We start from the raw sequence: 17,974 nt of genomic DNA, 5'->3' as shown, positions 1-17,974 counted from the left end.
CCTTTATTGGTTTTCCTGAATCTTGCCCACAGCTTTATAAATAGTCCCTTTAGTAAGCTTTCCTCAAATTTTTGCAATCTTAACTCATACTGGGAGCTAGTGCATTGAATATAGTAAAAACAGCAGAACGTTTGTTTTTTATAAAACACAGATATTTACTCGTTTTTCTCCCCAGTAAAATGTTAAATCCTTGAGGACAGAAGCTTCATGTTTCTATTCCCATGACATGGAGTAGGTAGGGTTTGCTACAGTTGTATCCATGAATGTTATATGTCATGATGCTGCCTGAATCCTTAAGAATTGTCTAAATTATGTTTCATATGAAGGATTAATCAAAAGTGGGATGTGTGTATCCATCTTAGTGCTTATAGGTATAAGCTTCACCTTGTTGGATAATTCAGTTCCCTGGGATCAAAGACACTTTTAGGACAAAGTTGAGTACAGCTTTCTTATTACTCGTTGTTCTCGTGAAGAGATCTAAACAAGTTTATTGATTTTACCAATTATCTCTGAACTGAAGGGAAATACTATTTGTTCCCACTTTCCCAAGAACATAAATTTTACCAAATAAAGATGATGCCTTTAACCTTTTCCCCCAGTAACTTGAAAGGTAGATTGTGGTTTATTAAAGTTACCTGTGAACTTACTTTTATTTGCATAACATTTTAGTAGCACTTATTTCTATTACATTTGGTTATATACATTCATAAGATTGTCAATGTGATTATTTTCCTACCAATTTTTGGTTTTAGTATTGCATTTTGTTGTTGATTTTTTCTGTTGATCTAAATAATATTTTATCTTCACGTATTTAATTATACTTATAATTTTGTGACTTGCTCTCTTCTTTTTTTCTTTTCTTTTGTTTTGACCTTCTTTCTGTTATTTCCCTTGGGCAAAACCTTAAACAGTAGGCTGAGCAACCTTGAGGTATAGTTTTAGAAAAGCTTTGTTGAGTAATCATTTGGTATAAAATCACAACCAAATCCATTAATAGAAAAAGGAAAGGAATATCTTTTCAAGGTTAACTTTCTTTGTGGTTACTCCCATGAATAACACATGCTCATTGAGTTCATTTAATTATTGCCTAGATTCAGCTATATTTAAGGTCCATATTTCTGGTAAAGAGAACCAAAAATCCATAAGTTTAAGAGAGCAGATTGTCAAAGAATTTATTCATTAAAGACAAATTAAAACCGTGGAATTTTGCTTATATGAAATTGTAGCCAATACCCCAGGAAAATGTCCAGGAATACCCTAATGATTGGATGGTTTGTTGTTTTTTAACTAAAAAGGCCTGGCCTCCTTCTTCTTCTTTTATTTTTGACATTATTAAATATTTTCAAAACCTAAATAAATGTTTTGTTTTTTTAGAGATAAACATTATATATTTTAAAGTACATATTTATTTTGTGGGGTTTTAAATTAATTTAATAACTTCATTTGTTATTAGTATGTTATTAATATATAAATATAAATTATAATTAATTTAATTTTAACATAATGTATATATTAATAAATTAATTAATATTAATTGGGTTATTAATAACTGAATAAGCACTTGACTTTACTGAAGTGAGAGTGGTTTTGAAATCTGTGGGCTCTAATCCACTCGAGAACTAATTGTTTAGGGAGTATCACCAAACAGCAGTGCCTTTCACCTCTACTTGACTCTATTAACAGGTATATTATGACTCTTTGTGGAGTATTATTTATAGTTGTTATCCATTTGGAAAATCACAAAGTGAAATAATGAAAAGTTAACAGGCATTGACTTAAATAATTTTATTTTTCTGAAAGTTTGCTAAACTTTCTGTGAGAGACACAATTTAATTTAAACCTCCACTTTCCTGGGAAAGATGGTGATAATGTTTACACTGAAATCCCTGTGCTGTGTACAGGAGAGGAAGAGACCTGAAAAGGTGGGACTGATGGCAGCCGCTTGTTTGAGAAGCTGCCTTGTTCAGGCTTCAAGGCAGACTGCACCTCCTTCAGCCATTTCCTAGCTCAGTGACCTCACACAATTTACTTATTTAGGCCCTCAATTAAGTGAGAGCAGTTTGCTATGTTATTTGTTTTCACACTCTGCCCCATGGAGCACTAGGGTTTCTTGGAGTCTCCTCAGGAGTCCTATGGTGGGTAGAATGGGAGGCCCAACAGGAGCAGTTTCTCTTGTAATTGATTGGCCCTGAGCTAAATCTGTTGTCAATCTTCCTCTTTTTCTTTTTTTCTCCCCAAAGCCCCAGTACATAGTTGTATATCCTAGTTGTAGGTCCTTCTAGTTCTTCTATGTGGGACACTGCCTCAGCATGGCTTGATGAGTGGTGAGTAGGTCCACGCCCAGGATCCAAACTGGCGAACCCTGGGCTGCCAAAGCAGAACTCGTGAACTTAACCACTCTGGCACCGAGCTGGCCCAAGTTTCTTCCAATAAAGGCCCAGTTTTTTCCAGTAAAGGGTTGTATAGTTTTAAAAAGCTTGGTCACCTCCAAGGTCCCTTCTAGCTTTATAAAAGCTCATCCTTCTGGTTGTAGTCTTTTTTCTTCATTTCTTTTGTGGGGGAGGCTTATAGTCAATCAGGGTAAAAGATAACTTTGTGAATACAGTTGAAAGGTAAAAGTACTAAATTAGTGTTTGGATTTGGAAAGGCTAAGTAAATGAACTCATATGAGAGCATCACTTTCCTTTAAAAAGGGAGGGGTGGGAGAAAATATACGTAGGATTTTAGCCCTGGAAGAAAATCCCCATACTTGGAGAAAAGCTTGAAATTGGCAGCAGTGAAGGATTTAAGAGAACTCAAGAAAAGTGAAAAACTAAAAAGAATTTTTGGCCTTTTTTTAAAACTTGAGATGATAATCTTATAAATCAGTTTCCTTGTGTTTCAAAAATAGATAATATGCCCTATTATTTGCTTTGGGCAAATTTTTTAAGCTTTCTGGAGTCTCTATGAATTAGAGTAAATTGGTATTATTCTTATTTCACAATACATTACTTCAAAAGTTATTCATGGCTATTTTTAATTGATTTGTTCATGTAAACAGAAAATGTAAAAGCTACTTGAGTTATAGTTTCATATTGTCTCTGGAATATCCAAACAGGCATCTGTATTAAAACTAAATAGTTAGGTCAGTTTTCTAGCTATTTATAGAGACCTGAATTTTTTTTGTCATCTCACTGGGATGAGAACAAGGGAAGTAGTGGTTATTCTTGGAACTCACATTCAGCAATTCCTTACAGTTTCTTTCTCTACGTGGTATAATTGGTTAATAGCACAAATTCCAGAGTCAGGCAGCCTGGATTCAAATCCTGGCTAAATGACCTTGAGCATGTCATTTTACCTCTCTGTGCCACTGTTTCTGTACCTATAGTGGAAATAACTGTTTCCTACCTTGTAATGTTGTCGTGGGGAGTAAATGAATTAATATATGTCATGCACTTAGTACAGTCCCTAGTCCATAGTCGGCATGGTTTTGTGTATTAGCTATTGTTATAATACTGAGCAGAAGAGCAGAGATTTTAATCCTTAATGAAAATCCAACCTACTTGAGAGATAAGAGAGTCTGTACACTCTAGTAGGTGGAAAGGTGTAAATTTGGTGGAATGAGTTCAAAAAAAATTAATTTGGCAGCATTCTATGAAAAGGATTGGTACAAAGAGACACCAGAGTCTCAGGAACCAGTTAGGATGCTCTGTTCCCAGGCAAGAGGTAAAAATGTCCTGAACTACTGTCTTAGTCCACTCAGACTACTATAACAAAAATACATAGACTGGGTGGTTTATAAACAACAGAAATTTATTTCTCACAGTTCTGGTGTCTGGTAAGTCCGAGATCAAGGTGCCAGCAGATCCCATGTCTGGTGAGGACTCACTTCCTGGTTCCTGGACAGCCGTCTTCTCACTGTGTCCTCACATGGTGGAAGGGGCGAGAGAGCTCTCTGGGGGCCCTTTTTAGAAGGATACTGATCCCATTCATGAGGACTCCACCCTCATGACCTCATCACCTCCCAAAGGCCCCACCTCCTAATACACGTTTGGGGTTACAATTTCAACAGGTGAATTGGGGGTTGGGGGGGGTGGGGACACAAACATTCGTTCTATTGCAGCAACCATCGTGGTACTGGAGTAGAAGGAAAAGGATGTGTGAGACGTTACAGGCTTATATGTAGGGGAAGAGGGAGAAGACATTAACCTTAGACTTTCCAACTGGGTGACTAGACTTATAGATGTAACAAACCCAGGAATGTTCTTTGGTTTCTGAACAGTTTCTATATATTGAGAAATAAGGAATGCAAAATTTAAAAGACTAATAAAGATTAAAGATGGCCATATCATATTATACTATATTATTTATATAATAAATAAATAGCAAATAAAGAAGCATGTAGATAAGAATAAGATCTTTTAAAGAATTTTCCTCCAGTTAAGAAAAATGTATCCTATTTTTCCAATTCTTTCATTCAGATTCCTACATTACATTGTATCAGGCCTAGAGATTTGTTATTCTTTGATTCTTGTATCCGAAGACTATTGATGCAATGATGTGAGGAACTCAGACATAAAACCTGTTGAGAATGAAACCATCACCTTCTGCGTTTGATCCAACATACCATATATCTAGAAATATATGTGACATATATATAATTATTCCGAGTTGTGTATAATTTTAGTCTATTATTTCATAAGTATTTTTATTATTTCCAGGTTCGATGGATGATGTACTGGATTGTTTTTGCTCTCTATACTGTGATTGAAACAATAGCAGATCAGACAGTTGCTTGGTAAGTTCTAGTATTGAGAAAGGGCCAGACTAAAGACTCATTCTCAGGTGTCCTGAGTTCTTTTTCTGTTCTGGCTGGTAACTAAGTGAATTTGATCAAGTTACCTAATTATCCAATGTCTCATTTTCTTCATCTGGTTTCCCCATAAGAACATTACTTTCCTTACAGTGCCCCTCAAATAAAGGCAGCTCATTCTTCTCCCCAAGTGCCACGCCCTGCCCATCTCCCACACACCTGCCAGTATCTTGCAATAGAGAAACTTGGTTGTCATTTGTCCTTTTTCTACGCTGATGACTTCAGGCTATTTTTCCTTATCACTTCCTAAACAACTCCTCTTTTGAAGCCCACAGCATCTGGTTTTAGCACTCCCTCCCCACCGTTAAAACTCTCATCTACAAACATTAAGACTACTTCCTAAACAGACTCCTCTTTTGAAGCCCACAGCATCCGGTTTTAGGACTCCCTTCCCACCCTTAAAACTCTCATCTGCAAACATTGAGACTGGATGACGTCAGCATCCACGTGGACACCCACTCACCACCAGCTCCCTGGCTCCTCTGTTCCAAATAGCTGAGACAAAATTAAATTAAAGCGCGTTGTCCCCAAGGATTTAACATTTTACTGAGGAACAATACTTAGTGGAACTACTTGAATCTCCTTGTGCTATATTTCAGTAATGCATTTCCATCTAAACCTTGCCATCACTTGGAGAAGTCCTCCTCTCAAAGTCTTGACACTTACTATCTTGCCAGTATCTTCAGTTGCCCTTGCTGCACAAACCTTCAGCCTAAATTAGCCCTTCTTTATTTCTTTACCTGGGCTACTAAATGCAGCCAATAAAATCAGTCAGCTGCTCATATAGGTATCAATTTGAACCTCCCTGTTTCCTTTACTTGCCACTTCCTTTCCCTTCTGTATCTGTTTCAAACATTTGCTTTTCTCTCCTTAAACTGTCTTTCTGACTTTGCTGTTCTCATCATATTCTCACAGCACATTAGGTCACATTGGATTGCTAGAAAAAAATAGAAGTCATCAGACTTAAATGTTCTTAACCACCTGCCCTTATTTATGAACTTCTCTGTATCTGCACCCATCTTTCTCTTCTGCTTTGAAATGTAAGTTTTCCTTTCTCTGTCCCAAAGCTCATTCATTTACTTCTTAAGTTTTTGGTGTAGGGGTTTGGGGGAGGGTTGGTTGGTTGTTAAGTGGCAGAACACAGATTCCAAACCATTCTAGCTCTCTTAACTTTCAAAGTTCTCTTTTTAAAGATTTATTTTTTTTCAGATTGCAAATTTCGCATATATACATTATTAAAAAGTGAAAAACGTAGAAAAAGTTTACCATGAACAATGGAAGTCCAGAAACTCCTCTGTAATTACACTGTGGCAGAGACCCTTTGCTGACTACACAGTAGTCATTCCTTACTTGCCCCTGCCCCTCTACCTCATCAGAAGAGCCCAGATTTTCAGTTATCATGTCTGCTGGTCCCCTCATGGTGTAGTAGTTAACTTTTGCAGTAGCAACAAACAACTCTAAAAGCACAGAGGGTTAAAAAAACAAACATTTATTTCTTGCTCAAGCTGCTTGAGGGCAAATCATTGGCTGCAGCTTTGCTGGGCTCAGTTCAGTTTTAAGTGTCTTCTCGTTTCAGAACCAAGCCTGAAGAAGCAGCTGTTCTCATGGCAGGAAACAAAAGTTTAAAGCAAGAGGTTGGAGGTGTTGGAGTGAGGGTATTTAAAGCTTCTGCTTGCATGTGACGAAGGTCACACTCACATTCTGTTAGCCAACGCAGGTCACATGGCTAAACCCACAGTCATTGCTTGAGGAAGAGTACTTGGCCTACAGGGAAGGCACTGCAGAGTCACATGGAAAGGGTGTGGGTGTATAACCCTAATTCCCCCTCTACCACAGTGGTAATTCCTTTCTCCTTGCTAGTGAACAATTTAGGTCTGCACAGTGCTGGAATTCTGGCCAAATGAGATTGGACGGGAAGTTTTCTGGGAGTTCTGAGAAAGAGGAGGAGATATGTGTATGGGGTAACATTGTGCACTTGGAGCATGTAGAGTCCTGATGCTTGAGGGTATGTCAGGAACTGCCGTGGTAGTTGGGCTCTGCAGACAGGGTGGGTCTACCTGTCTGCCCTGGTTACATGCTATTAATGCTCTCTCTGAACTGCTGCAGTCAGCTGGCAGCTTGCCTCTACCTGCTTAAATGGAAGAATCTTGTACTAGAAGGTGTGAATCTCTGCAGGGATCAGGCCACTCTTTTGTTAACTGATCTATAGTTAATAAGTTTAATTCATAGATTCAAACATAGTTGTTTCCCTGATCACTCACTTGTACATGTGAAAACACAGTGACTGAACTTTTAAAAAGCTTTGTTGTGATTTCCTCATTGTTTGTAGTTTATTTTCACCATGGTTTTTTCAAATTTTTTCTTGTTAGGTTCCCCCTGTACTATGAGCTTAAGATTGCTTTTGTCATATGGCTGCTCTCTCCCTATACCAAAGGAGCAAGTTTAATATATAGAAAATTCCTTCATCCACTTCTTTCTTCAAAGGAAAGGGTAAGACATATAAATTATTTCCACAGATCATTTGTTAGAAATGTACATCATCACATGCTTTATGCTATAAAATTAGTGACAGTATTATAATATGGGGGTAAGTAAGTCCTAGTATTTGGCTACTTGGCATTATTTTTAAATAAAATTAATATATGTGGGTTTGGGGTTTTTCTTCCCAGGAGATTGATGATTATATTGTACAAGCAAAGGAACGAGGCTATGAGACTATGGTAAACTTTGGGCGGCAAGGTTTAAACTTAGCAGCTACTGCTGCTGTCACCGCAGCTGTGAAGGTAATTTTTTATTTACTTTTTTCATCCAAGGTCACATTAAGTCAGTGGATAAAAGTAGGGTAGCTTTTTATTTCAGATCGTTATAAAATTTTGACAGAATTTTGTTTTCTGTTTATTTTTATAATACTGGAAAGAACAGATGATTTTAAAAACATTTTTACATGTTTTCTGTAACTACTCAATATTTTGAAACTCTTAATTGATCACAAAATGAGAGCTAGTTAATAAATAAAACATACCTGAAAATGTCATTTTGTCATAATTTTCCTACTTTATAACCTTAAAATAGTTTTGCATAAATCACCTTTAGTAAAGATGACCATTCTTTCTTTCTCTGTCTTTGGTATTCTCTCTCTGCCTCTCTCTCTATCGTAATATCTTGGTAGGATTTCTGGCTTACTTCTGCACCCCTACTTCGACCAATTTGAGGTAACTGATTATTCAAAATAAGGCATGAAAAAATTCTGTTCTTAAGACTTGAGATTTTACTTAGCCAATTACTAATGTCATGTGTTGTGTTTTGCAAGCCAAGTTATCAAGTGAATGCCTTCTGTGAAAACTTGCGTTACGGCTTTCAGATTTCTTTGCATGTAGTAATTAGTGTGGTTTATTTTAAATACCATAGCATAATTGATTTTGGTGTGTAGTATATGGGAAGAAAACAGGCTTCAGATCCAGAAAGTGCTGAGTGTGACTTTCTAAATAACTGTTGGTGATTTACTTAACTTCTGTGTTCCTTAGTTGCTTCATGTATAAAATGGGGATATTATACTTGTCTGTGAGAGCATATTATAAAAACACAGTGCTTGCCAAAATATAGTAAGAGCCCGATAAACTTTAATATGACATGTCTCTGTCTCACTTCAAGTGAAAATTTGAGTTTGTTGCTATTAAGTTAAATTGAGATTAAGTAGTATTCCAGCTTTTGAGTTAGACTTTTTCAACTTAGTTATCTTGAAATAAAACAACAAAGCTATGGAAATAAATATTCTAATTAAGTGGTGATTTTATCTAATAGCAATGGTGAAGGGATGTAAAATGTCAAATAGAATTCCCAGAATGAGCTTTCACTTTTCGTAGTGATCTTTGGCTCAAGTACCACAATTAATATGATCAACAAGATTAAAAATCAAAATTATATTTAAATTATATACCTAGAAGTGTTGCATTGAGGATTAAGTGGAAACTTACTAACTATGCAGCACTAGACATATAAGACAACTGTATTATTAATGATTATTAATTATCTGTACTTTAATGTAGTATAGTTTGCCTGTTATTTAGCTTTTAAAGGCTTTTTCCTTTATTAGTGTAGATATGAACAAATACTAAAATAGCAAAATTTGCATCTTATTTAAGGACTATTTTCCATTTTAGAAGAAGTTCTTTTGCTTTTCATTTCTTGCTTAACAAAAATACATTCCTGATTTCCATATCTACTAAAAAAGATCATTCAGGAGTTCCAACATTCAACAATTAGGAATTCTACCAAGAGAGAACAGATGCAATTATCCAAGAAATAATACAATATTTCCCAGAACTGAAGGACATGAATCTCCAGGTTGAAAGGGCCCACAAAGTACCCAGTGCAATCAATGAGAAAAAGACTGACTCTAAGCAAGGTCATTGGAATATTTCAAAACACCAACAATAAGGAGAGAATTCTTAAAGATTCTAAAGATAAAAAGTATGTCACATTCAAATGATCACGAATCAGAATGGCATTAAATTTCTGTGTAGTAACAATGGAAGCTTGAAGACAGAAGAGCTTGTAATGGTGAAGCTCTCAGTCATGTGTGAGCTTAGAACAAATCTTTTTTTTTTTTTTTTTTCCTATTTTAGGCATGCATATTCACAAAATTTACCTCCTATGCATCCTTTGTCAGGGTAGATATGCTCTGCCACACTTAGGGAATAATCCACGAAAAAGGAAACCCATGGGATCCAGGAAACAGAGTATCCAGCACAGAAGGGAGGTGACAGGAATTCCCAGAAGGAGCTCTAACAGCAAGTTCAGAGTACAAGTGGCCAAAATTGGATGTGATGCGTGAAGGGTGCCAGGACAGGTGTCTTTGGGAAAAGTATAGAGCCAAGAGTATCTAATAGGTTTAAACCTATGCAGGGATGATACTTAAACCAATCAGCACATGCTGTGACCAATCAGAAGACATACTGGCTATAGACAGCAGGTACCACAATGGAGCTGTGCATCAGCCCTGAGCACCAATGAAAAATGTACTTGAGGCAGTGTGAAGAGGGAGAGCATAGGACAACTAAGCAAATGAGTCAGAAAAAAAGGGATAATTGTTAACTCCAGAAAAAAAACAAAACTTATATAAGAAAGGAAATATAATAATGGAGCATGACTTAGCCCAGTGGTGAACAGCATTTACATCACAGTTATGAGAACACAGACTATGGATTGAACCACTGTGATTTTGCTCTGTTGGGAAGATGGGGGAAGGAGAAAAGAGGGTGGAAGAGAACTAAAATCCTCATCTGCTGGATAGGAAAGTAGAAGGTTTAAAGTGGTGCCTGGGGAGGAGAAGGGGACCAAGCAAAAAAACAAGAAAGCTTGTTGCTTTCTTTTGTTATAAAATTTAGCATTATTTGACTTTGCAAGTGAAGTACATGTATTTATTTACACCCAAAAGAAGATGCTTTCTGAATTTTCCATATTTAAAAGCATCATTCAAGATGATTCTATGGCAAAAAACTGAAAATTAAATTTCAACTTGAAAAATTGCTTAGAAAATATAGACATTTTAGGATATGTTTTGGGAAACATAGAAGCATACAAATCCCATTTTTCCTCCTCACTTTAACGCTTAAATATAGTTTATAATCCTGCTACTCTGTGAGACTGCTTCCTACGTATTGTGACTATTTTGTGGGATATTTATTTTACTGTGACTTATGTTTACTACTTCCAAACCCTCTATGTGGGGAATCAGAAATCCCCACTATATTGTCTTATCCTCATTCCCTCTTCGTTTATTATTATTTTATACTTGGCTGCCATTAGTATTTAGCATCCTTCATATTTATTCAACATCTGTTTGTTTAATGCCTACTATGTGGTAGGTGCTGAGGCTGCAACAAGGAACAGGATAGGTACGGACCCTACCCTCACAGGCTGCTGTCTAGCTGAATGTCTGTATTCACTAACTGAAAACTTTATCTCATCTTTGGTTGCTAAGAGCCTCCCCTTTGCCCTCCATTATTAAAATAAGCATAAACTCACAGAAATACTTTTCTGTAGAAAGGCTATAAAAGCAATCCTATACCTACATTTCTCTGGCTTTATTTTTTGTGATTCATTGTTTGCTTTTATTTATATACTTAACGTCCTTAAACCACCTCCCCACCTCAAAGTCCAGAAACAGAGCATAAAAATCATCTGAGTTACCACGGCAAAACAAACAAACATATCCTGTAATTTGAATTCATTTTGGAACTTTCTCTTTCATTTGTGATGTGGTGATCCTTTTGTTATCAAGATCACTGTATATGAGGTACCCTCGCCATTCTCAGCATGAACACAGGGATGGTGGCTTCAGCCATCCTGGATTTCATTTATTAGAAATAGTCATTAAATTTGCTGAACATAGCATAATATTAACACTATTTGCCTCAAGTTGTACTGTGCCTATTTCAAGTAGGTGAAATTAGTTGCATCTCTGGAGATGTCAAAGAAAGGCACTGCGATGGAAGAATCACTGAGCCATCATACTGAAGAGTAAATTGAAACTGAAATAGGAAATAGGTCAAGTTTAAGGAGAAACTGCAAGAAAGCCAATAGTAAGACTTGAGAATTAATTTAAGATCTTTATAACACGCAATTTGTTAAAAATATCTTTCAGGCTAAAAATGATTGGACTCTTAGTGTGACCTTTAAAGATCGGTGATATCCCTGACGAGGTTTCCCAGGTTGAACCCCTTGAGCATGTTGAAGATGAAAATAGGAATCTAATCAGAACATTTATTACACCGTAAAGCAATTTTCTGAAAATGTTACTCAGTTCTATGACCTCATTACCAGGCATCTGTTCACAAGGTCAGTGTACAGGTTCATTTTGGCTGAGCAAAGCATAAATATATGAAGGACCTTCAAGGATTTTGCTGAGGATGTTCAACATTCCATAGCTTTTCACATGAGAAATGCAGGTGGCTTTTGTACAGGTGAGCAACACTACTGCCCAGTGAAGGACAGTTGAAGAAAATACTCTCAGTCATATTAACCATCTCTTTGAATTTTCTCTGGCAGCCTTTTCTTGGTGAATTAGCAGATATTATAAAAAATCAATTATCACAGAAATTAGAGCCTTACAGGTAAAATTGCTGAAGTCTAATTGACTTTAAATGATGATTAGGTCAAAAATCCTGACATCTTTTTGTCTGCTTTAATGGCTTTCTGTTTGTAAAAGGATTTGAGGATATTCAGCTGCTTAGTATCATCCATTAAAAAAGAGAGCATTTGTCCAGACAATGGAAAAGAAAGGTCATACTATTTTCCCTACAAAAATCCAGGGAAGCAGAATGTTGTAATGAACATTGAATTCTCTAGCAGTCTAGTTACCTGCATTTTTTAGCCCTAATTCTGCCACTAATTAGTCATGAGATTTTGAGCACATCATCTGCACTGATTTCTCTAAGTATTAATTTTCATACCTATAAAACAAAGAGGTGAAACCTGACTTCTAAAACCTCTTATGTCTCTAAAACAGTGGTTCTCAATTGGGGGGAGTTTCGCCCCCCAAAGGGACATTCGGCAATGTCTTGAGACATTTTGGGTGTCACAACTGAGGGAGGGGGTTGCTGCTACTTGCATCGAGGGGGTAGAGGCCAGGGATGCTGCTTAATATTCTATAGTCCACAACAAAAAGTTATCCAGCCCAAAATAGCAACGGTGATGAGGCTGAGAAACCCTGCTCTAAAAGTATGATGAGTCAGAAAAAGCTAATAGGATATATAAATATGTATAGGTAGCTTTGGTGATAGGTTACAAATAATTTTATTTTCTTTTTTATGTTTTTCTCTGTCACAAATGTTCCTCAGTAAATATATTTTGCTTTAATCTTAAAACCACTAAAATATATTATTCACTTAATGCAAATACAGTCAATTTCATTCTAGGCTTGACCAGGTTAATTGTTGAATGTCCATGGGGAAAAGAGATTTCCGTAAAAACTGGGAACGAACCTTATCTGCAATTATAATGTAATATGTCAAAGATCAATAAGAAATAGAGTTTAATGGCTATTCATTATTGAACAGTAGAGGAAGAATTATTCTGTAAAAGATTGTATGCTTGTGAGATTATAAAGCATTACTGATTATGTTCTTAAATTCTTAATAAAAAATATAAAGAGAATAGGCTGAAGGTTTTATACAAAGGTGCTGATAAGCATAGTAAATTCCTCTTATTTAACACAAAATATAGTTATATTAATTTAATGTTTAACCAGGAAATGAAATATTTAAACAAAGGCAGAATTGTTTGGGTGTAAGAAGTGAGAATTAGTCATACGTGCAGGGTTCCTTTTTACAGATGCCAGCCGTGTACCTGGATACTTGAGTCGACATTCAGATGTCCCGGTGCCCTTGGATGTAAATAAGCTCTGTGTGGGACCAACTCAGGGAGCTGCTTCTCAGCTAAAGAATCTTTCCCAAAGCTTAAATGTGTAAGATCTGAACCGCGCCCCCTAACCCAGTCAGCCCCTTTGGTGTTCTCATTTTCGTAAATGGATGTTCTGGGCCCATCCGTATTCAAACCCTAAGAACTTGAGCCACCTGAAAGGTTTAGGAACACTTCTGCTAATGATTATCAGTTTTAATGTAAAATAGTCTACAAAATACTTCTTAATTACTTTGACTTTTGTATTCTCATCATAATCTTTCTGTTACTTTCTCTTCGATTTTTAGGATCAATTTTAACATAAATAGTGTACATACAATCCTGCAGAGAATAGGATCTAAAATGCTGGGATTTAGAATTACCTTGTGGATGGTAACTTACTTCCTCCTTGTTGACTAAGGCTGCTGTTTGCACACGTAGTTTCCTCCTCGGACTAGAACCTTTCTTCATTTTTCTTATACTTTTGGCTTAATATTGTATAAAACAAATAGAAGAAAATAAAGCATTATAAATTTAAATAAAACATCCATACCTTTTAGCATTGTTATTGACAAGTGACTGTAATGCCCTATTTGTGCCCTCAAAATAGAGAAACAGTTTTTATGTTTGGAGTAAGAGAATAGATACAGGGAAAATGAGTGGGAAATAGATCAGAAATTTTGATAGTGTACCACATCACAATTAGAACTTCACTATACCATCTATGACTAATTTTGTAATATTAAAGAAGTTGTTGGAAAAAAGGAAAAAATCACCCATCTCATCTGCCTAAATATTTTTCTAAAAATGTTTCTAAAAAGTGTTTCTATTTTGTGTATTTTTCCCTGTGTACTCATAACCATACTGCATACTTGCAACCGTATTATGCATATGATTTGGAATTCCAAGGTAGAGGGGAAGTATTTCCACTTAACATTTTATTGCAAACACAGTTCCCTTATTAATGACTTTTTGTGCTGAAGATGTAAAAATTGGAGGGAATAGGTCTGCCTTTATATGTGATTATTTTATAATTACACCTGTCCTTCAAAGTGGTCACATTGGATATTTATAATTCATATAATGTTTCTGAAGTTCACAATACTGCAATAATTCTCTCCCATATTAGTTCTATTCTGGGCCCATAAGAAAATATACAGTGGAAAATCCGATTTTTCGAGGTGATAATGGCTGTTGAAGATCTGTGGGTCCTCAATGAGGACCCTTTTTGCTTTTCCCTACGGTACCTGGCCTTTCTTGAACCCTTGAGGAGATTGATAATACTGGGGCTATAGAGTTGGTTGCTTAAGAGCTACATTAAAATCCAGGCTATAGTGGGCCGGCCCCGTGGCTTAGCGGTTGAGTGTGCGCGCTCCACTGCTGGCGGCCCGGGTTCGGATCCCCAGCGTCCACCGACGCACTGCTTCTCCGGCCATGCTGAGGCCGAGTCCCACATGCAGCAACTAGAAGGATGTGCAGCTATGACATACGGCTATCTACTGGGGCTTTGGGGGAAAAAATAAATAAATAAAATTATTTAAAAAAAAAAAAATCCAGGCTATAAATAGATCACCCAGACACCTCAGGGTTGGTCCTAGCTCACTTTTAATCTAAACCTAAAGCAAACCTTTGGTGGATGGTGTAATCTACCCACATAGATGCCCACATCCATACCTGTAGTTTGCTGCCGAACGTCTGCATATAAACTCCAGTGTTTACATTAAAACATGCTACTATCTATGGAGAACTCTCTAGCAGTCAAGAGTAATGAAAAAGAAGAGGTATAAAAAGAGTATTTAGTTTACTTGTTACATACTCGATACCAGTAGCATATCAGGTGCACTAGGAGAATAGAAGAAGCCTAAGATTTGTCCCTCTTCTCTAGTTTCTTAAAATCTTGCTCTGGAGGCAAAATATACACAGTACAACAATAGAACGAACAATAATATGTGAGTTCATTTGTGAGATATGCCCTGAGTAATTAGTTGATTATACTCATTAAAGATATCAAAGTTTGTGGATGATATGAAGCTAGACTGATTGAATGGCACTTTGACTAACTTGCATTCTGAGATGTACTTTATTGACTGGGAGGGTTTGCAAGTTACAACCAGCCTTGGAAATTGCACCTGAGTTGGGTAGAGGGTATCGTGGACGTGTATGCCATTTATCGTCTGTTTGACAGTAGGTAAAAAGTCAAGAATTGCTGAGAGAAAGCACAGAAGTACAAAGGTAGGAATAAAGAAAAGGACAGTTCTGAGAAAACAAGGCATCTGTTTCAGATGAACATTAGTCACTTCCTTTTCGTGTCTCTCTCAATTCGTCTGTCATCCTCTGTTTAATAAGTAAATGATATCTGATAGAAAGTATAGTTAATTAAAGCATGCCAAGAATGTTTAAAGACGTATGGAATCCAATTATTTTTATTGAGGATGTAGACCCTTTAATTTAATAATTCCTTTTCACAATTCAAAAAATATGGTAGAAATACAAAGCTTAAGTGGGGTGTGGAAATGGTGTTTGGTTTTGACATAATAGGATATCACTGACTCAGAGCAGCTGAATCAAGACTCATGAATCAAGACCTTTTTCTTGAGTGTAAAATATATGTTAGGAGTAATGTTTGAATGTTTGTAGTGCCTTAGGCTTTGAAATTAGAGATGAACCATTATGGATGAGTTTCTACAGTAATGTCGTAATTAGAGGCAATCATAAATTCACATGTGTGAGAAGAAGAATAAGTGTAAAAAACCCTTTAGAAGAATATTTTTAATCCAGCTATAAATAAGAAATGAGTCATCTATATGCTATGCAAATTTTCAAAGTGGATAAGCTTAGAAATTATTTTTTTCTCTTTACAAAGCTTTTTACTTGGGGGGAAATGTAGTTATGTCTGAAAAGTTCAGAAATGTCCCTCTCAAAGCTGTGTAATGATGAAATCATTGAACTTTCTGCAGTGATGGAAATGTGCTATATCTGCATTGTCCAATACAGAAGTCACTAGCCACATCTGGCTATTGGGCATTTGTCGTGGCTAGTGCAACTAAGGAACTGAATTTTTAAGTTTATTTAATTTTAGTTAATTTAAATTTATATACCCACATGTGCCTAGTGTCTACCATATTGTTAAGGCTTTAAAATGACTTAAAGTCAACTTGTACAGTAGTAGATATGCCTTGTCAGATAGTGAATTCATTAACTAAATGTCGTTTCATATCCAAGATTCTCTGGCTCTTAAATTATTTTACCTTGTTCTACATAGAGTCGTTACCACTCCTAACTTAGCTTAGTTTTAAAACAGCATCTCTTTTACTTTAAAAAGTTCGTTCAGGGGCCGGCCCGGTGGCATAACGGTTAAGTGCACACGCTCTGCTGCGGCGGCCTGGGGTTTGCAAATTCCTATCCAGGGCACGCACCGATGCACCGCTTGTCAAGCCATGCTGTGGTGGCGTCCCATATAAAGTAGAGGAAGATGGGCACGGATGTTAGCCCAGGGCCAGTCTTCCTCTGCAAAAAGAGGAGGATTGGCATGGATGTTAGCTCAGGGCTGATCTTCCTCACAAAAAAAAAAAAAAGAAAGAAAAGAAAAATTCTTTCAAATCATAAACTTCAGCCCCCAAGTGCTAGTTTTTAGGAGACAGCAAAATTATGGATGCTGTTACTGTGAGGGTAACATTTTTTTTACGTTTTAAAATTAAATTTTAAGCTGAAATGTTTGGGCATGGAATGTACTGATGTTTACAACTTACTCTGAAATGCATTCAGAAATGGATTGGTGGATGGAGAGATGGTAGATATATGATAAAGCAAATATAGCGAAATGTAAATGATATATGGGTATCCACTGTACAATTCTTTCAACTTTTCTGAAAGTTTCATAATAAAATGAATAACCTTCATGATAAAATGTGGAGGGAAAGTTAAATGCAAACATATTGAATATTTTAAAGTGTATTTTTTTTCCTGGATCTATCACTTCTCTGTTAAATAGAGCCAAGGAGCAATAACTGAACGTTTACGAAGTTTCAGTATGCATGATCTAACAGCCATCCAAGGGGATGAACCTGTGGGACAAAGACCATACCAAACTCTACCAGAAACAAAAAAGAAAAGTAAAGCAGCCTCCAGTGAATCAGCAGGTGTGCTTGTTTGTTTTAATATATCGTTCTTTCATAACTGGGATTTTGAGTCCAGATGGGTACTAAAATGAATACCTGTTAAATCTCTGAATTTGGGTAGACAAATTTATTTTTAAGCTTATACTTTTGAGCTTTACATTTAACTGTAGTTTTCTTTCTCTAAATTTTCTCTAAATAAGTTTAATGCTTGCCTTTTGTTGACTGTGGAGATAATCCAGCTAAGAAAGTAGCAGTAGTCTCTTGTGCTGCCATGAATTTTTAGAAGTGGTGGGTGTAGTTACCACCACCTCCCTACCACCAGCACTAGTTCTGACCTGTGATCAATACTCTTGCTACTCAAACTGTGTAGTGACATCTGAGGAGTTTTATAGTTAAACACTCTTTACTGTAAGTGCTGTGAACAAATAAGGATATTGACTCACAAGATGAAAAATTTTAAGTGGGTGACAAAAAGATGACTCAGTTGGAAAATAAGATTCTCCAGTGGAAAATGTGTTGAAATTACATATTTTAGTTCAAGAACTGACTTGTAGTATATTCTAATGTAAATGAGGAGCACGTCATAGTTATGTTCTAAAACTTT

The 17,974-nt window shown here is 36.3% G+C and overlaps 1 protein-coding gene across 1 annotated transcript in view; it reads left to right on the top strand.

Annotated features, from left to right (window-relative positions):
• REEP3 (receptor accessory protein 3) overlaps positions 1 to 17,974 on the top strand; it is a 97,365-nt gene that overhangs the window by 66,602 nt on the left and 12,789 nt on the right. The window contains exons 3-6 of the mRNA XM_058543370.1: positions 4,701 to 4,777; positions 7,222 to 7,342; positions 7,522 to 7,635; positions 17,244 to 17,391. Of these exons, the coding sequence (XP_058399353.1) occupies positions 4,701 to 4,777; positions 7,222 to 7,342; positions 7,522 to 7,635; positions 17,244 to 17,391 (460 nt within the window). The remainder of the gene's footprint in view (positions 1 to 4,700; positions 4,778 to 7,221; positions 7,343 to 7,521; positions 7,636 to 17,243; positions 17,392 to 17,974) is intronic.

This window comes from Diceros bicornis, chromosome 6, assembly GCF_020826845.1.
Source record: "Diceros bicornis minor isolate mBicDic1 chromosome 6, mDicBic1.mat.cur, whole genome shotgun sequence".
NCBI lineage: Eukaryota > Metazoa > Chordata > Mammalia > Perissodactyla > Rhinocerotidae > Diceros > Diceros bicornis.
This window is presented reverse-complemented; position numbering and strand designations above follow the sequence as displayed.